General features: G+C 38.4%; 2 protein-coding genes across 3 annotated transcripts in view; one reads left to right on the forward strand and one right to left on the reverse strand.

Annotated features, from left to right (window-relative positions):
* The window catches only part of arhgap17a (Rho GTPase activating protein 17a), a 38058-nt gene extending 36120 nt beyond the window's left edge, over positions 1-1938 (forward strand). For both annotated transcript variants that reach the window (XM_079845651.1, XM_079845652.1), the window contains one exon: positions 478-1938. In XM_079845651.1, the coding sequence (XP_079701777.1) occupies positions 478-593 (116 nt within the window). In that variant the 3' untranslated portion in view covers positions 594-1938. The remainder of the gene's footprint in view (positions 1-477) is intronic.
* Positions 1939-5562: 3624 nt separating this feature from the next.
* Positions 5563-20592, reverse strand: part of grid2ipb (glutamate receptor, ionotropic, delta 2 (Grid2) interacting protein, b) — a gene marked incomplete at its 5' end in the record, with an annotated part of 36340 nt that continues 21310 nt past the window's right edge. The window contains 15 exons of the mRNA XM_079845456.1: positions 5563-6940; positions 9880-10044; positions 10208-10326; positions 11467-11596; positions 12603-12689; positions 12840-12995; positions 13081-13277; positions 14331-14420; positions 15520-15607; positions 15737-16504; positions 16906-17219; positions 17934-18078; positions 18177-18259; positions 19336-19461; positions 19556-19701. Of these exons, the coding sequence (XP_079701582.1) occupies positions 6869-6940; positions 9880-10044; positions 10208-10326; positions 11467-11596; positions 12603-12689; positions 12840-12995; positions 13081-13277; positions 14331-14420; positions 15520-15607; positions 15737-16504; positions 16906-17219; positions 17934-18078; positions 18177-18259; positions 19336-19461; positions 19556-19701 (2686 nt within the window). The 3' untranslated portion in view covers positions 5563-6868. The remainder of the gene's footprint in view (positions 6941-9879; positions 10045-10207; positions 10327-11466; positions 11597-12602; positions 12690-12839; positions 12996-13080; positions 13278-14330; positions 14421-15519; positions 15608-15736; positions 16505-16905; positions 17220-17933; positions 18079-18176; positions 18260-19335; positions 19462-19555; positions 19702-20592) is intronic.

The raw sequence follows: 20592 nt of genomic DNA on the forward strand, positions 1-20592 counted from the left end.
TAGTTAACTACTTTACTTAACATGAACTAAGAATGAACAATATTTCTACAACATGTATTAATCTTACTTTAAGATTTACTTTACTTTTAACTTTAGTTAATACACTGTGAACTAACATGAACAACTGCATTTTTATTAACATTAACAATGATTAATAAATCCTGTAATAAATGTATTGCTCATTGTTAGTTCACGTTAGTTAATACATTAACTGTTAACAAATGAGACCTTATTGTGAAGTGTTATCAATAAATCAGTTATTAAATCTCACTTATCTCGCATATCGGTTATTGGAAAGGTAAAAATAATGGGTATCATGTTGGTTGTAAAATATTGTTTGATCTCTTCCCCTCAGCATGGCCAGTCAAACAGTACTTCCATTCATTAGTTCTGCTCATCTCAATCAAGCTTAATGATTTTTATGAATAAAAATCCATTCATCTGTTTGGTCTAACTTCCTAATGTTGTGTCTTGCAGATTCGGGGATGACATTTAAAGCACTTGGTCGGGCTTTTGTTCCTGACATCAACGTTGAGAAGCCTGTTACCCAACTGAAGGACTCAGACCTTGACACAGAGAGCACCGTCCTGTAAAGATGGCCTTGACCCTGACACCCTTTCCCTTAACCAAAGGTTTGCTAAAGGGCTGCTCTTCTCACATTACCAAAGTGTTTATTATCTGGGCTGTACTTCTCAAATATCCTACGCTTACGACAATCAACAATCCCAGTGGCACCAGGGAAACAAACGGCCCAAGATGTAGCATGTTTATTTGAGGCTGCCTTGTCATCGTGATGGCAGCAAAAAATGACCTGTATTGCATGAGGAACTGGGTCTGTACATTGATGGGCGAATTTGGTGAACAAGAAACTAAAATTGATTGTTATGAGGTACTTGGAGGTGAGTCTTAAGTGGCCTTAGCTAAACAAAGCAAATACTCAAATTAAAAGGTGGATGACACTAAATCAAAAGCAAAAGCTTTTTGTATAGCTTGTGACTGCAGGTCTCCAGTCAGCCAATACAGTACATTCCTTCTTTTCATTTGCAAGCCTTACTCTTCCAGTTTGGATACTAGTTACATGCAATACATTGGTTTAAAGTATAAAAATGCAGAATGACTCATTTTCTGCCTTTCACAGCTGATCATTTTGGGGCATTAATATGACTGGACCTAAATATATGTGGTAGAGAGCTACTCAGCTATGTGTAAAAGTAATCCTGACTGGTGCGTATGTGAAAGAGGCCGTTTGTTATTGGACATTTGATTGCTAAAATTAGAATTAAAGTGTTCAGTTGTCAGTTTATGTGATGGAAAAGGTCAAACATGTGCTTTAGTGATATTCTGGTATGGAAACCTTATGTTATGGCTTTGTTTGTATGTTTACCAGGCCTTGACAAGGATGGCTTTGTTTTTCCCTCCTTTTACCCCAGATATGGTACCAAAGTGGGGGAAAATGTGCCACTTGGATGCTTTTCTTACTGTATAATAGCTAAGAGAAGGCATAACTGCTTACATTTTTTTCCCTCCTAGTCTCATATTCTATAAACTTTTCATTACAAGTATTAAAATAACCCAAAACTGTTTTGCTGATATTGCAACACGATCACAAGAATCAACTCCAATGGCGATTATCATGGGCCTGTCAGTCATGTTATGATATGCGATGACATGATGATGATACGACCGAGAGAGAAAAATGAAGGCGATCATGCTCACTGTTAGCTTTTCTTTACATATTTTCCTTGCCTTTACCATGCTGCCTTACCCAAGTACACTTACAAAAGCTATTTTACCAAGGTTTGGAAAGTAAAACGACTTCACACTTATGATACTAAATGTTGATGGTGCGTTTGAAGTTCAGAGGCTTCATGTCAGAAGACTTCATCTTTAAAGAATTTGGAAAAAACAAATAATGCTTTGTATTACTGCTTCAAAGTGAAATAAAAAAAAAGTGAAACAAGAACTTGTCTTTCGGAGTTTCATTGTGTAGCTGTTGACTTCTCAAATGTAAACATTCAATTGAATTAAATGTTATATGCTCATTAACCTATTCAAATTACATGTGACGAAAGAAGCCATATTGATGAGAAGCAACTGAGCACAGCTTTAGACAACTTCCTACCTAATGTATAGGACACTGGTCAATTATGCAGTGTAGTAAAAAAAACATTTAAAGGCACAGTATGTAAGTTTCGCCACTAGAGGTCGCTTATTTAAAAACAAAACAAAGGTGTAGCTTGTTGACGCTGTGAATGAGTTTGGAATCATGGGAGTTGTAGTCTTGACTCTTCACATCCACAGCCGATGGAAAATAATCCGACGGCCAGAAATCATGTTCATGAATGAGAGAATGTATTCAGGTTTTATTAGCGTTATGAAGCAGGACGCGCCGAGAACCCTTGGGAGCGCATGCTAATGAGAGCGACCTGCGCAAAACACTGGTCTCAGAGCTTATCATCAAGGCCTGTTCACACCAGGACGATTTTCGCCTCGTGATTAAACAAAGGGCGCCAATGTGAGTGTCCACACCGACGCGCAAAACGCCAGGTGTAAAAGCGTCATCTAAAAAAAAAAAAAAACGCCTTGGGTTAGTTTTTTTGTTTTGAAAACTGGCCGACCAATGAGATCGCGCTTTAGTTCACGTGCCTGGAGCTGTTGAAGTTACACGACTTGGTGGCGCTCAAGCACAAAACGGTCTTGCCGAGCACACATTGATACGACGAAGAGGAAGTAGGTAGACAAAGAAGATGATGAGCTGCTAATTGAAAAAAAGTGTGTGAATGGTTTTGGCAAGCACATAAATACTGTCTCTCTTCTTCTTCTGTGTGACAAGCGAGTGTCAGAAGCGTAAAGTGGCGCAGCGCCTCCTTGTGTACCGGGAGCACCATCTACTGAACGTTCACTCTGCAAATCGGCAGTGAAAATCGCTTGGGTGTGAACAAAGACATGGCGAAAAACAGGTCGAAAAACGCTGATGCGTGTGCGGAAATCGTCCCGGTGTGTACAGGCCTTCATGCTGCAGTCGGGCCACTTCTGCTCTTTTTGTTGCGGATGTGAGGTAACGCAGAAAAGGCAGTTTATTATCAGTCATTTTCATGTATCTTCCTTACTCTGTATGATGACAGGACTATATATCAGAGATATTTGAAGCACTTCATAGCGTTGCCTGGTAACAAGGACATTATGATGACATTTATATTGGATCTGGAGAGTTCCTTGAAAAACACAGATTTTTGTGTAATTTGACATGAGTAGATATGGTTGAAGTCACATTTAATTCATTTAACCCTCTGGGGTACTTCATTCATTTTTGTTCAATAATATTTTTTCTTTTCTTTTTTGGTGTTTTGAGATAATTTTATGATTTTTAATTAATATTTATGCAATAATTATGACCCATTTTTTCCCACTGAATATAATAAAAAAGTAATATCCATCCATCCATCTTCTTCCGCTTATCCGGGGCCGGGTCGCGGGGGCAGCAGTCTAAGCCGAGATGCCCAGACTTCCCTCTCCCTAGACACTTCCTCTAGCTCTTCCGGGGGGACACCGAGGCGTTCCAAGGCCAGCCGGGAGACATAGTCCCTCCAGCGTGTCCTCGGTCTTCCCCGGGCCTCCTCCCGGTTGGACATGCCCGAAACACCTTCCCGGGAAGGCGTTCAGGAGGCATCCGGAACAGATGCCCGAGCCACCTCAGCTGTCCCCTCTCGATGTGGAGGAGCAGCGGCTCTACTCCGAGTTCCTCCCGAGTGACTGAGCTCCTCACCCTATCTCTAAGGGAGCGCCCAGCCACCCTGCGGAGAAAGCTCATTTCGGCCGCCTGTATCCGGGATCTTGTCCTTTCGGTCATGACCCAAAGCTCATGACCATAGGTGAGAGTAGGAACGTAGATTGACCGGTAAATCGAGAGCTTCGCCTTACGGCTTAGCTCTTTCTTCACCACGACAGACCGGTACATCGACCGCATTACTGCAGAAGCTGCACCGATCCGTCTGTCAATCTCCCGTTCCATCCTCCCCTCACTCGTGAACAAGACCCCTAGATACTTAAACTCCTCCACTTGGGGCAGGAACTCTCCACCAACCTGGAGTGGGCAAGCCACCCTTTTCCGACTGAGGACCATGGCCTCGGATTTGGAGGTGCTGATCCCCATCCCAGCCACTTCACACTCGGCTGCAAACCGTCCCAATGCATGCTGAAGGTCCTGGTTAGAAGGGGCCAACACGACAACGTCATCTGCAAAGAGCAGAGACGAAACCGTGTGGTCCCCAAACCTGACACCCTCCGGCCCTTGGCTGCGCCTAGAAATTCTGTCCATAAAAATTATGAACAGAACCGGCGACAAAGGGCAGCCCTGCCGGAGTCCAACATGCACCGGGAACAAGTCTGACTTACTGCCGGCAATACAAAAAAGTAATATTATATATATAATTTATTTTTTTTAATTAAAGCTGTATTTCATTTTAGAGTCAAGCCTAGGCCTCATGAAAGCAATTTTTTAAATGAGATCGGTGCCATCCGGTGGACACATTGAGCATTTTTATCACGCAATAGCACATTTTTACCTAAAATGAAGGTAAATAACCATTTAAAAAAATAAATAAAATCGTAGCTTCATCGGAATGGTCTGAAACTTGGTGACTTTATTGGTACTTGGTATATGAACACCCAAAACAATTGGGGACAGGATTTGAAAAGTCTAAGTGGTCGTAAAAAAAATAGTCACATTCAGGACCTTCGGGTCAAAAATGACCCCCATAGGAAATGAATGGGAAATTGGCAAAAATATGAAAATACAGAGTTTTTTTGTGCATACAATCTACAAATCAGCCAGGATGCAGAAAAAAAAGACTAAACAGTGAAGGGGTGAATCTCTAAAACATCAAGAGTGCAAAACATACAAAAAAACTCACACACACTTATACACACAAAAACACACGCACACCCAAATGAACGTGTGCCATTCCAAAAGCTGTGTGTGTGTGTGTGTGTGTGTGTGTGTGTGTGTGTGTGTGTGTGTGTGTGTGTGTGTGTGTGTGTGTGTGTGTGTGTGTGTGTGTGTGTGTGTGTGTGTGTGTGTGTGTGTGTGTGTGTGTGTGTGTGTGTGTGTGTGTGTGTGTGTGTGTGTGTGTGTGTGTGTGTGTGTGTGTGTGTGTGTGTGTGTGTGTGTGTGTGTGTGTGTGTGTGTGTGTGTGTGTGTGTGTGTGTGTGTGTGGTTTTTTTTTTTTGGTCTGTTTTGCATTCTTGATATCTGTATTTTCATATTTTTGCCAATTTCTCATTCATTTCCTATGGGGATCATTTTTGACCCGAAGGTCCTGAGTGTTTTTTTTACGACCACTTAGACTTTTCAAATCCTGTCCCCAATTTTTTGGGGTGTTCATATACCAAGTACCAATAAAGACACCAAGTTTCAGACCATTCCGATGAAGCTACGTTTTTTTTTTTTTATTATTATAAAACGCTTCGGGTCATTTGACCCAAAGTACCCCAGAGGGTTAAAATTGTTGTTAAATATAACAATAAAGCAACTGTTAAAAAGAGACAATACAATTTTATTTTGTAGAATTATTATTATTTATTCAGTCAGTCAACAGTACAACATTTATTCTTCATTGCCTTATTTTCATATGTGGAAAAAATAGCCCCTACCCTGAAGATTAATGCCAATAATAAGAAATTATTGAGATAAATATCAGTATAGTATTGGCAACTATTTTTCAAAAGTAATTGCCTAGTTATTCTGTATTAATGAGGGAAAAAACCAAAGCGTTACTCCATGGATACAGTTACAGTAAAAAAAAAAAAAATTACACAGAGATGAATGTCCGCAAAAGCGTATTTATTCAGGCAAAACAAATTAAGACATCTCAATAAAACGCAGCAATATGTGGCCTGTTGATATTGAAGCCGATATAGAACTGCTCAGGAAAACGCTAGGCTAGTCACGCCAACAATTTGTACACAAATATTAATTTACAACTAATTTGGTAAAACAAGTTCAATATAACAAATTGATACAGAAACAATCAAAACGGTAATACATTACATAAATAGAAATACTTTGCTACATGCAAATGCAAATTGTATGTTTTCTCATCTATCGTCTTTGATTTAGAGAAATAACGGAGCTTCTGACAAAGAAAAATACACATGACACAAAGACGGCCAATAAGGAAGATCATGCATTTGTTCAGAACAGAAGACGTCAGAAAGAAATGCATTATGTTACCTTAAACAATAATACCTAAAAAGGTCAGACAAGCTACATACTCATGTTAAAATAACACGGGTGATTTGTGTCCCCTTCTGAATTTAATAATGTGAGGCTTGAGCGTTTTCTTATTGGAAAAACGATTTCATGAAAAAACCTACCACAGATTCTCATGCGAAATAGTTTTATTGAAGGGTGTGCACTCTTGTTCGGCTGTGGTATCAGCGAATCACACTGGAGTACAACAAAAAAAAACACTAATACTGTGAAGAATTGAAATCTCATTTAAAACTTTTTTTTGTGTGTTAAAATACATTTGGCTTGAGGATGAGTATATTCATCACGAAAACATTCATTCACCTCTGTACCAAAATATACCATCCAAAATACCATTGGTTCTCTCCACCTGAAGTGTTCATGTTCCCATTACATTCTAAGCAGCAAATCTCAAAACAAAATTATTAATAATTAAGCTATATTGATATACTTTCTCAATGAACAGGCTGAAGTTCTGTATAAAATATATATTCTTTATTCTAAAGATATTTTTTATTTCATCTAAGACATTTTAAAATAAGGTTCGTACTTTCACGCTATCAAGTTCTCTGCGTTTATTGGCACATTCTGGGTTCGAGACAGCAGATGCTGTTGGTTTCACCAGGCCAACGGCGAGGCTATTCGGGGGCTTCTGGGGTTGTCAGTTCCTTGTGTCTCGCTCAGTGCTCTCTATTGAAGAGAAATACAGCAAACTCTCACCTCAGATGACTTTGGTGCCAATTCCCCCCTCCCTTTTTTATTGTTAATTGTACAAAACAAGACCGGTAACAACCAAAAGCATAAGACACATGATGAATAAAGCAAAAATAGGCTATTACATATACAGTCTTGTGAAAAAGAAAATACACCCCTTTTGAATTATGGTTTCACGTATCAGGACCAGAAATCATCTGGTCTTAAAATTAGGTAAATGCAACCTCAGATGAATAACAACACATGACATATTTCACCGTGTCATGATTTATTTAATATAAACGAAGCCAAAATGGAGAATCCATGTGTGAAAAACTAAGTACACCCTATGATATATGAAGTAGAACCACCTTTAGCAGCAATAACTTGACGTAATTATTTTCTGTATGACTTGATCAGTCTCTCACATCGTTGTGAAGGAATTTCGGCCCACTCTTCTTTACAACGTTGCTTTAGCTCAGAGGTTTGCGATCATCTGTTTATGCACAACTCTCTTAAGGTCCTGCCACAACATTTCAGAATGGGCCATTGCAACACCATGATTCTTTTCTTTTTCAGCCGTTCTGTTGTAGATTTGCTGGTGTGCTTGGGATGGTTGTCCTGTTGCATGACCCAATTTTGGCCAAGCTTTAGTTGTCGGACTGATGGCCTAACATTTGACTCCAGAATACTTTGGTATACAGAGTTCATGGTCGACTCAATGTTGGTATTAGGTGTTTGTGCTGATATGCTGTGTTTGGATAAGCGACAATGAGCGCATATCTGGCACTAGATTTATGTGTGTAAAGGGTGTCTCGGCCACCCTAAAATGTTATTGCTGCCCCCACTAGTTCCCCACACAGAGAACTGTCAATCTGACGCTTCCTATATGCCATTGGATCAAAATATAACTGCACACTCGCTATAGCATTTCATGATTTCAGAATGGCTAGAATAGCCCTGGTCTTCCTCACTGTAGAATGATGGACTTCAAATTGTTTGGAAACGGCCTTGTAACCCTTCCTAGATTGATGGGCAGGAACAATTGCTTCTCTACTATTTCATGGTTTGCGTTCTCAGGCTACCAAGTGTTGTTGCCGTGCGGATGGGGGTCCGGAACGCATTGGGGGTTTTCTGTTTTACTTGAGGATGGTGTTGTTTAAGTGGCGCCAAATTAAATAACTAATCCGTTTTTACAACAGAAATGAATCAATCAAAAACTTACTTTAGCTTTTCTTCTAAAACTAAATGAATTTCCTATTTTCACTGTAAAGCTGATTTGAAGCAATCTGTGTTGTAAAAAGCGCTACATAAATGAAGGTGACGACTTGTCTAAGATCATTGCCGATGTCTTTCCTTCTTGTACTTAGTTTGTCACACATCATCTCCGTTTTGGTCTAGTTTTTGTTCAATAAATGATGACACGGTGTAATATGTCATGTGTTGTTGTTCATCTGAGGTTGTATTTACGTAATTAGGTATATTTTAAAACCTGCCAAGGACCAGATTATTTTTTTGTTAAGTCCTGATACATAAAACCAGAGAATTTAAAAGGGTGTACTTTCTAAAGCATTTATTCATCTTAGTTACTGTTAATTATAACATTTACTAATACATGAAAATTACAAAAGTAACATGAATGAACCAACAAACAGTTGTATTTTTATTACCTATCATTAATGAAGATTAATAAATACTGTAACAAATGTATTGCTCATTGTAACCTTTAAAGCCTTTATGTACTGTATAATGCATTATAAAGGTATTCATAATGTACGTTATGCGTTCTTTTCATAAATAATTGTAACCAGTTCAAATGATTTATAATATTTGTAGATTCCTTGTTACATCAGAAATTGGTTGTTTGTGTTTTAATGCTTTATACTTTCTAAAGGTGTAACCTATTATAATGTATAATAACTGTGGTTATGATTATTCATGAGACCATACAATGCATTATAAGGTAGACTACACGGTATAATTAATGCATTAAACAATTATTTGCCAATAGTGTTAGTTAATGCATTAACCCAGGTGTTCCCAAACACATGTATGCATGCCAGGCCAGTAGTTGCCGATGTCACTTTGTAAAGAAACACTAGACTGAACATGTAATCTGCATGCGCATGATGTCACGGTTTTCACAAATTCACGTTTTTGTCGTTTAAGTATTGACAATAACGTTATCGTTTAAAAAAAATTGCATTTTGAAACCTGTTTTCAAATGTTTTTGTTTTCAGGCCCCCAAATTGGTTGACGTGTAAATGAACGGCCAAAAAACATACGTTTTCAGTTTTTAATTGAAAACAGTGTTGTGTGAACGGCTCCTCAAATGTGCAAACCAAATGTGCAAACAAAATTGAAAACAGTGTCATGTGAATGGCTCCTCAAATGTGCAGTGTTGGGAACCACTGCATTAAAAATAGCCGCGTTTCCACCGAACTAACACGGAACAATTTGTAAATTTGTAAATTGTAAAATTTGTAAATTGTCCCCCCCCCCCCCCCCCCCCCCAATATGTTATGATCAGCTATTACGGACATTGACCGTGCGATTGCTGAGACGAACACGCACCATCGGACAGAAAGAGCAAGACTGATATTTACTGAACGCAGAACGAACCTCCCAAAAGACTTTTAAAAATGGCAGTTGAAATAAAATGCTGCGTGAGCTCAACCAATCAGCATGTTCAGCGCCCAAGTCCCACCCCCGAAAGTTCCCGAACTTTGAAAAAGTAATACCTCGGGAGCAGGGCCGTTTGGAGGGGGAAATATTTACCCGGAACTTCATTTAGACCCTGGTTCCTGCGTCTAAAAACACTCAGTACCACCCCAAAGTTCCTAGTTCCTGGGGAAAGTTCCTGCGGTGGAAACGCTGCTAATGTTAACTAATAGGACCTTGTTGTAAAGTGTTACTGAAATATTTAAGAAACTCACCTCAAATTTGGAGATAAACTCAGCAAAGATGCCAAAGAAGGTTTCTGTGGTTGTGGCCTTACTGTCTTCTCCAAAGTAGGAGGCCACTTTATGAAACTCATCCATTGCTCTTTGCTGCAAGGAGTCTAGGGATTGCACAGCTGGATGACAGTTTTCCAGGAAGCTCTAATATCAGGGTCAAGGGCCGATACACTGATATTTATAGATATATTTTCACAGGATAACAGATTATTTGCTGACTCAAACTGTAAGAGTAACTGCATTAGTGTTCATTCAATTATAATCACCATCAAACTTATTCTTAAAAATGCTGTTGATTGGTGGATACACTCATAACCGATGCGAAGCGATCCTCTGCAGTAGATGGGATTTTTACACAGGCGGTTCGGATGTCCTGGATGGTGGAGTGAAGGTCACTGAGATCAGCAGTAATGGTCCTCTGATTTACTGCATTTCAGTAAACATCAATCGTTCATCAATACATTTAGGCCTAATTATAGCAAATATTACTTTTGCATTTTGATCTAACAGCAAGAGAAAATACACTACCATTCAAAATTTGGGTCATTTCAGTTTGTTTGTTCTTTTTATGGTTTCTACAAAAATATTAAGCAGCACAACTGTTTTCAACATTTAAAGCAACTTGATGCATTTTGGACATGGTCAAGACAATCTGCTAAAGTTCAAATTGAGCATCATAATTGGGAAGAAAGGTCATTTAAGTGGCTATACTTAAATGATATAAGCTCAAATCATCTCAAACTGGTTTCTTGAACATGACAGTAAATTCGCTATACTTAAATGGCCTCCACAGTCACCAGATCTTAACCCGCTAAACTAGAGCACTGGGATGTGGTGGAACGGGACATTCACATCATGGATGTGCTGCCGATCATTCTGTAGCAACTGCATGATGCTATCATGTCAACATGGATCAAAATCTCTGAGGCTCGTTTCCGGCACCTTGTTTAATCTATGCCATTAAAAATTAAGGCAGTTCTGAAGGTCCAACTTGGTACTAGCACAGTGTACCTAATAAAGTGGCCGATGAGTGTATATCACAATATTCAGTGGTATGAAGTGGGTACCGGCACTTATATATTGTCATCTGTAGCATACTCTCTCTATTTCTTGCATACGGCACTTCTCACATGTTGCTGGTACTCGCCCGGCTCGGAACACAATTTCAACCCTCAGGAGTACTGGCACTTTATTGTAACCACTTTAAGCACTGACAATATTACTGTATTTTTACTGTACTGTATAAAAAATAAAAATAAAAAAAATATGCAGCCTTTATGAGCGTCAAAGACTCACAAAAAAATTAAAATAAAGGTAGTAGTGTGTTGAAAATCGCGGTTATGCTAAGGGGCGTGACATTTCCGAAACACTTGAAGCGGTTGACCAATCACAGCACACTGACCAACTGAACGGAACCAAACAGAGCGTTACTGACAGACTGGGAAGAGAGGTGCTGCAACGATGTAAAATGTGAAAAATAATGTTTTTGACATTTTTAACAACCCCAAACTTTTGAACAGCAGTGTAGACACAAAAATCTAACAGGAATTTCTTCTGACAGCTTACCTTTGGCAGCTAGTGGCACTGTTATGAGGTCCCTGGAGAAGCCGAGGAGTTCTGGGAAGTGTTGGCATAGTGATTTGGCAAGAATATGGAGGAAGGTCGACTTTCCATCAACTGTTTTAGTTGTGTTTAGCTGGGAAGAATTTTGATTCATAATTAGGATAAATGTAAATATAAAAATACATATATATACAGTGCATCCGGAGAGTCTGAGAGTCCTTCAGGTGCATTTTGGCAAACTCCAGGCGGGCCTTTTATATTGAGGTGTGGCTTCCGTCTGACCACTCTACCATACAGGACTGATTTGTGGAGTGCTGCAGAGATGATTGTTCTTCTGGAAGGTTCTCTCCTCTCCACAGAGAAATGCTGGAGGCTGGAGTGACCATCGGGTTCTTGTCACCTCCCTGACTAAGGCCCTTCTCCCCCGATCGCTCAGTTTGGCCGGGCAGCCTGCTCTAGGAAGAGTCCTGGTGGTTCCAAACTTCTTTCATTTACAGATGATAAAGGCCACTGTGCTCATTGGGACCTTCAATGCTGCAGAATTTTTTCCTGTACCCTTCCCCAGATCTATCTGTGCCTCAATACAATCCTGTCGCGGAGGTCTACAGACAATTCCTTGGACTTCATGGCTTGGTTTGTGCTCTGACATGCACTGTTATCTATGGGACCTTATATAGAGAGGTGTGTGCCTTTCCAAATCATGTCCAATCAACTGAATTTACCACAGGTGGACTCCAATCAAGTTGTGGAATCATGTGAAAGTGGAAAAAAAAGCGCTGTGAATACTTTCCAGGTGCACTGTATATGTGTGTGTGTGTGTATGTATGTATGTGTATATATATATATATATATATATATATATATATATATATATATATATATATATATATATATATATATATATATATATATATATATATATATATATATATATATATATATATATATATATATATATATATATATATATATATATATATATATATATATATATATATATATATATATATATATATATATATATATATATATATATATATATATATATATATATATATATATATATATATATATATATATATATATATATATGAACAGTGTTTAATAAAAACAATTGTGTGTAATTATTGCAATCGTACCTCAGTAAGAAAATTTATTTTGAATCCTGTTGTTTTATTCGTCTTGGGCTGACCATTATTGAGATAATTTCCCATTGCTAAAACAAACTAAAAACAGTACACATTGTAAGAATAATGTTTATAATTAAGATGGCAAATGTTTAAAAATGAATGGCTCAGAAACAGCAACTCAGAATATCCAGAATTTATATAACACTTATAATATCTATACCATATCTGCTGAATTAAGTGTTTTACCTCCAGGATCTTGGCCAACCTCTTGCTGTTTTTGAGCTCTAATGAGGCTTTGTATATGCATTCATATGCTGCTCTCATTTCTTCTGTTTTCTCCTGGACAGTGGTCTTAAAAAGAAGACTCCTCAGTCTGGTTTTATACTCAGGAACTAGTAGCATCTGTAGAACAAGTCCACAAGAATCCATTATTTACATGTATTACAGAACTCAGGTAAAACAGCTTTGGTCTAAGGTAAAACAGCACCTGTAGGGCGAACTGGTCAGGGTCACTGAGCTTGGCGGGGTCCTGATCGTAATGCTGAAACTGTTTGACCTCCTCGTCGTCGGGAGCATAGAGCAGCAGTTGTTTAATGTGTGCGGGTTCCAGGCGCTCGGTGCTCATGGTCATGAGGATTTCCTGCAGTTCTTTCGGGGGCAGCTTCAGATGTGCTATGAGGATAGCTGAACAGGGCAGCCAGATTTAAAGGGTTAGTTCAGTGAAAAGTGAAAATTGTCCCATAATTTACTCACCCTCAAGCCATCCTAGGCCACTTTCTTCTTTCAGCCAAACACAATTCGAGTTATATTAAAAATATCCTTCCAAGCTTTATAATGGGAGTGAATAGTATCATTTTTTTGAAGCCCAAAAAAGTGCATCCGTCCATTATAAAAGTAATCCATACGACTCCAGGGGATTAATAAAAGTGAAGCGATGCATTTTTGTAAGAAAAATATCCATATTTATAACTGTATAAACTATAATCATGGTTACTATAATCAACTATAAAATGGTTTCCAGTAACGGACGTACACAAGTCAAGTTTCAGCGGAAGAGTTACCTCTGACCCAACACATGACGTATTGACAAGCGCAGAGGAAAGCGCAAAACAAAACATTTTTTAAAGAGAAATGTCAGAGGAGCTTGAGTTTGTTGCCCAGCCCTATTTGTTTGAACCACGAGAGGCATCTACTCTCACCTAAGCTTGCGCTACTCCTATGTCATACGTAGGGTCAGAGTTCACGCTTCCGCTAGAACTCGCGTACGCCAGTTATAATAGTTTATAAAGTTATAAATATGGATATTTTTCTTACAAAAATCGCTTCACTTCAGAAGGCCCTTATTAGAGTCATATGGATTACTTTTATGATGAATGGATGCGCTTTTTTGGGCTTCAAAATCTATAGTACCATTCACTCCCATTATAAAGCTTGGAAGAGGCAGGATATTTTTAATGTAACTCTGATTGTGTTCGGCTGAAAAAAGAAGGTCATATACACCACGGCTTGAGTATGAGTAAATTATGGGATCATTTTTTGGGTGAACTATCCCTTTAATAACACATGGATTCTTTACCTTCTCAATGGGAAAATTCCCACAGTTGCTACAGCAGCAAATACCTACACCACCTCTTTAACCCTCTCCTACACATCTACGTCACACGAGACAACAAACCTGACTCAACCCAGAGCTCAAACTAGATGATTGCACTCCAACACAACCCTACTTATACTCACAAGCATTGTAGGCCTTTTTATGGGAGAGAATCTCAACCACGTCTTTCTTTTTAAAGTTCTCGGGCAGGAAAGTGGGCTCTGGAAGAGAGACTGACACATTTAATAACAATGTAAGGATGAGCTCTCCTTGCACCAGTAGTGGAAACAATATATAGAGGGTTATGAGACTGAAAAGACGCTTTGAGATGCCAATAACTGGATGCGAATGATGGGATCTGAGACAGACATAGCTTTCCATGAGAGATGAGCTGAAAAGTACAAAAATAGACCAGGTAATTGAGTTCATTTTATGCAGCAAAATGACCAGCTACAAAAGGATGCCACATGTGGATGAAGACAGCAATACACAGACTGATGAGATGATGTTACATATTAATTCTTTATAAAAGTCTTTGCCCCCCTCTGAATTCCTCTGATTTTGTGCCCATTTGTTATAATTTTATGTGGTTTACATTTTATGTGATTTTACTATGGTAGTACATAGAAGAATTCTGTTAATATAACATCATTATGGGACCATTCAAAAGTTTGGAGTCAGTAAGACTATTTTTTTAATACTTTTCTTCAGCAAGGATGCTATAAATTGATCACAATTGACAGTAAAAACATTTATAATGTTACAAAAGATTTCTATTTCTAAAAACGATGTTCTTTCGAACTTTCTAATCATCAAAGAATCTAAAATGTATCACTGTTTCCCCAAATATATTAACTGTTTTCAACATGTTTCTTCAAATGATTATTAAATGATGAATTTGCCATCACAGAAATAAATTACATTTTAAAATATATTAAAATAGAAAGTTATTTTAAATCGGGCATAACTTTATAAAAGACCTTACAAAATTTTACCGACCCCAACCTTTTGTAATAAACTGTATTATTAGAATAAATTACATAATAAATTAATACAGACATTAATAAATATAATTCTATTACACTCAAATAACTACAGGAAGCATTTAAATACATTAAATCTTTTTTTCATGTTTTTTTTTGTTTTTTTGTTCGTGATGGCCACTTTTAAACATTGAAAGATTTTGGTTGTTGATCTGATGACATTCAGTGTAAAAACACACACAAAAAGTCAGGGGCAAACACTTTTTCACAGCACTGCATGACAGGAGATGATGATATGTACATGCAATATCACATTGAGCCGGATATAAAAAAAAAATAGAAAACTTACTGGAATTCCTCTGTGTGCCGAAGTACAGATCCAGATCCAAGTACTTCACCATGTCACTGAGTTTATGATAGTCAGGATCATCTCCAAGCTAACAAACAGACATCTCCACTCAGTAATGGATCATCACATGACCTGTACATGACCTGTACTTGCAGGTCATGTGACCTTAAACAATCAACTCTGATGTGCACTGTTGTTATTATGCATCACTACCAACCTGTCCCCAGATAGTTCCTTCAGAGTTTTCCACCTGCTCCCAGCGCAGTCTTTTCACGCTCATATGGTTGTTGTCAGAGGCTTTCGGACTGGATTTGGGCAAAGGTGGTGGATCACAAGGTGGGGGTAGAGGGGGTGGCGGAGGCGGGGGTACCTTGCTTGAGAGTGTGCCTTCAAAGCTTTGCTGGGAAGGCTGGGAATGGAGGCTTTTTTGTTTGGTCAGGCTAGGGGAGTTTCTGGGAACAGAGGTCTGCTGGCTCTGGTAGATGGACTGGCCTGGATGTCGTAGGTGAGTGTGCTGTGTGGTTGCATGCGGGGGTTGAGGGGAGGTGTGCGGGGATGATTGTAGGATGGGATGAGCCTTTGGTTGGTGCAGCTGGAGAATGGGCTGAGGGCTGGGCTGGGGAGAGGAGCGTCGGGGATGGGTGCGCTGAGCCCTGAGCTCCTCACTGGTGGGAAGAACTTTGTGTAACAAGGGGCGGTTAGTGAGGAAGGGGCGAGGTGGCGGTGGGGGTGGGACTATTATCGGGTGGTACTGGAAGGCTAGAGGAGGTTGGGGCAAGTGCTCTGGGGTCAGGGGAAGTGGTGAGGGCGGGTCGGTGAACTGGAGAGGTGGTGGCGGGGGCGGAGGACTCTGAGGGGGAGGGGGGATGTGGTCAGAGCCTGAGGAGTAGGTGACTGAGGTGGAGTCATCGCTGCTGTGATCTTCACTGCTGGCACTGCTTAACTCATGAGGCATGTTCACTTCCTGCTCATCCTGGAAACTCATCTGTCACAAACACAATTAATTTAATTAAATTAAATATGTGACCCTACATAGGACACTTTTTTTTTTTAATAGATAGATTCAAAATAAACATTTTAATAAAATAAAATAACTAAAAATAAAATAAGAAATTTGACCCAACATAGGACAAGAGATTTTAACACCAAAAAAAGAAAATAATAACATTAAATAAATTAAATTAAATATGTGACCCTACATAGAACACACATTTTTTGAATAGATAGATGGAAAATAAAAATAAAATAACTCAAAATAAAATAAGAAATTTGACCCTACATAAGACAAGAGATTTTAATCAAATAATACAATTTAAATAAAATAAAATAACTTGTGACACTTAGTTGGCTGGTAAATAGTAAACTCTTTCTGTGTCTAACACTTACCTCCTCATAGTCATTCTCTCCTCCCTTAAAGTCATCCACGATATTGACCCGGTGGCCCAACTGCTCGCTCAGAGCATCCAGGAACTTGTTGGTGTCACGACTGCGAGGTGGGCGTGAGAAGGTAAAAAGCTTCCTACGCTGGGGCAGAGGGCTAGGTTCATCAGAAGGCAAGGGGGAGCCAAGAGGGCTATCCAAACTAACATAAGGGTTAGATTCCACACTGTCTGGAGAAGGAACAGTCTGCTGGTAAGGCTCATACTGAGAGCCAGGAAAGGATTCAGTCCATGAAAGAGAGAGGCCTGATTTACGGTTCCCTGCAGAATTAACAAAATCATGAGGAACATTTATAGTACACAGGAATACAATGAGAGATATTACTAAATGTTCTAAAAGAACTAAAACATGCTAATAAATTAAATTAGGGATTTTCAAACTTGTTGATGCCATGACCCTACTTGTAAGGGACTTGTACTTGTAATCAGCTTTTATATTTATAACTTTTTATATTTATAACTATTACAATATTAACTGGAATTATAGTATAATTCTGAAGAGAAAGTTAAAAAAAAATGTCTATTAATTTTCTCAATAAATATTTATCTTAATCAATTTTTTTCTGCCAACTTATAATATTCAAATATTTTGTTTAGTTTCTCACTGTTAAAATATATTGTTGTCAATAAAATAATGTCATTACGGCTAATAACAACCAACTAGAAAACAGTAAGTAAAAATTATGCATAAAATATATTTAATTAAAAAGCTAGTGTATTAACTTTAAAATCCCAAAATATATTTTATAATTCTTTTAAATTCTTTCAAAGAAAAAAACAAACTCCTTGCGGCCCCTTATGGCTCCATGGACCCCAGTTTGAAAACCCCCATGTTAAATCTTAAATTATCTATATAAGCAAGCACATTTAGTGTCAAATGGTCACACGGGTCCTGCACAGCCAATATCGTGATATCTGTCATCATATCGGAGGCACCATGTGACAACTGTGGATGTCAGAGTAAGCTCAGAATACCTGTGTTACTCTGCGTGAAAGACAAAGTGTATGTATTGTTCTCAGCGTGGCCCATGCCGACAGCCCTGGGTGAGGAGTGACTCTGGAGAGACTGGTTGCTCTTCCCGGAATACACGTTCCCAAGCTCTGTGTACACTCCTGACATCTACGGGTTGGGGCGTGGTTAGATGAGACTAGGCATGATTTCATAATAGCAGTGATGACAGTGCAATGAATTGTGGATGAGCAGTAAATGGTACCCACGTGGTTGAGATCTGGGGACTCTGGGAAGGAAGTCCCATCCCCACACTGTCTTTCCTCTGGAGTCACAGGGTCAGTGAATGTTCCTGAGACACAGAGAGAGCCAGTCCAGAAACAGAGCATGTGCACAGAAAGCTGCCTGCCCTTTAGGAGCTAAAAAGAGACTGAGGGCAGTGAGCTTTAGCAGCAGCTCTGGAAGGGGGGTGGCTGAGAGGCGCACAGCGCTTGCAAGCACTTTATAGCTATTTCCTAATAGATGCTGGTGAATCAAAAAAATGCTGTTTGTTTACCCCACAAGAGTGACAGAATGACATGGCTACAGCTGAAGAAATGTTACAATGAAGCAATGCATAGCAGATACAATATTCTATATAAACTATTAAGTTCTATGTCATATTATCAGCAGGATCCAAAATTAACAATCATCAAATGAGAGTCAAAATTTTGGCGAGTAAATGAAATGTCGGTTTTGACTTTTTTGTGACATATGTAGTTTCCCAAAGGGATAATCAAAATAATTAAAAGTAAATTGAAAGAATATACATTACACTACCATTCAAAAGGTTGGGGTAGGAGATTTTTTGAGAGAAATTAACACTTTTATTTAGCAAAGATGCATTAAATTTAAAAATTAAAAGTGAAAGTAAAGACATTTATCATTTACAAAAGGTTTTCAAATAAATGTATTTATAAATGTAGATAGAAATATTTCAAATAAATGATGTTCTTTTGAACTTTCTATTTAATCCTAAATAATCCTTAATATATGTGTTATGGTTTCCACAAAACATATTGAGAATCACAACAGTTTTTAACATTGATAATAATAAGAAATGTTTCTTGAACACCAAATTAGCATATATTCAAATGATTTCTGAAGGATCATGTGACACTAAATACTGGAAAATTCAGCTTTGCCATTACTGGAATAAATTACATTTTAAAATACATTAAGGTGCAAAACCTTATTTTAACTTTGTAACCACATTTTAATGAGCATAAGAGAATTCTTTCAAAACAAATCCCAACATGTTGAACAGTAGTGTATATATTATATTATATTAATTATATTATGTATTTTTATGTTTAATGCGGAGAAAGGTAATTTTGCACCCTGCTTATCAATCAAAACCAGCAGACTGACAAGTGGAAAATGACATACCCATTCCAAGGTGAGTGCCGATAATGCAGTCATCTGAACTTCTCTCTCTCACATTGTTTTTGTGAGAGGTGCCTGACACTCGCATGGAGCTGCTCCGTCTGTGGGTTTCTGGACCGGTCTCTGGTTCTGCAGTAATACACATGAACAATTACAATGCATTCAGGGCAGAAAGCCACTAGAGGGCTGACATTCACACCGTGAACTCGCAGCTAACCTGCACTCTTGAAGCCCAGGAAGCGGGCGATCTTGCTCTTGCAGTGTTCCTGTTCCTCGTAGGTCAGCAGCTGGTAAATAAACTGCCAAATCAGCTGCTTGGCAGGAGTGTCCAGCACAGGAAACACATCTACAATGAGCGTGTCCACATTCCTGTTTACATGCAACAGAGGGAGCCATTTTAGAAATAATTGGGCTGCTCTCTCAGCAAGCAGTCGCACCAGCGAGTGTTATTTATTACATTTGGAAGAACCCACAGATTGTTTCCGATTATGAGTATCTATTTGTGCTTGAGGCTGAAGCTATTTTTGAATGCTTCTCACATTTGCCTTGCTGCTGCCAAGCTGCAGAAAATCCCTCGCTGAGGGAAAAGCGTACTATGACATTTTTAATCATATGAAAAGATGGTTACAGTCTATGAATGTTAATTAGCTCTGTTGCCTAAAATTGGCAAACATTTCTCACTTGTATATTTTTGACAAATAATGCATTGGTCACTAAAGTCATAACTATAAAATACAATTAAATCTGTAATTAGTTTGTTTCAGCTCCTCGTCGTCTGGTGTTGTTTATGTGATACACGCTGTTACGTTGCTCTTCTTCTGTTTGGATTATCGTTATGTTTGGATTGTGCTTGTTTGTTTTTGTTAAATAAAATCCTCTACGCCTCATCATCATCATGATCCGTCCGTGACATTATGATTCTTTGATGTTTTTTAAAGAAGTCTCTTATGCTCACCAAGGCTGCATTTATTTGTAATACAAAATACAGTAGAACTAGTAATATTGTGAAATATTATTACAATTTAAAATGTTTTCTATTTTAATATATTTTAAAATGTAACTTATTCCTGTGAACGCATTACAGTCTTTAGTGTCACATGATCCATCAGAAATCATACTAATATGATGGTTTGCTGGTCAATTATTGTTGGAACTCAGTTATTCATATTGGTTCTTATTACAATGTTGAAAATAGTTTTTGCTGCTTAATATTTTTGTAGAAATCATGATACATTTTTTCAGTATTCAAAAGAACACCAT

Source organism: Gobio gobio (assembly GCF_949357685.1).
Source record: "Gobio gobio genome assembly, chromosome: 20".
Taxonomy (NCBI): domain Eukaryota; kingdom Metazoa; phylum Chordata; class Actinopteri; order Cypriniformes; family Gobionidae; genus Gobio; species Gobio gobio.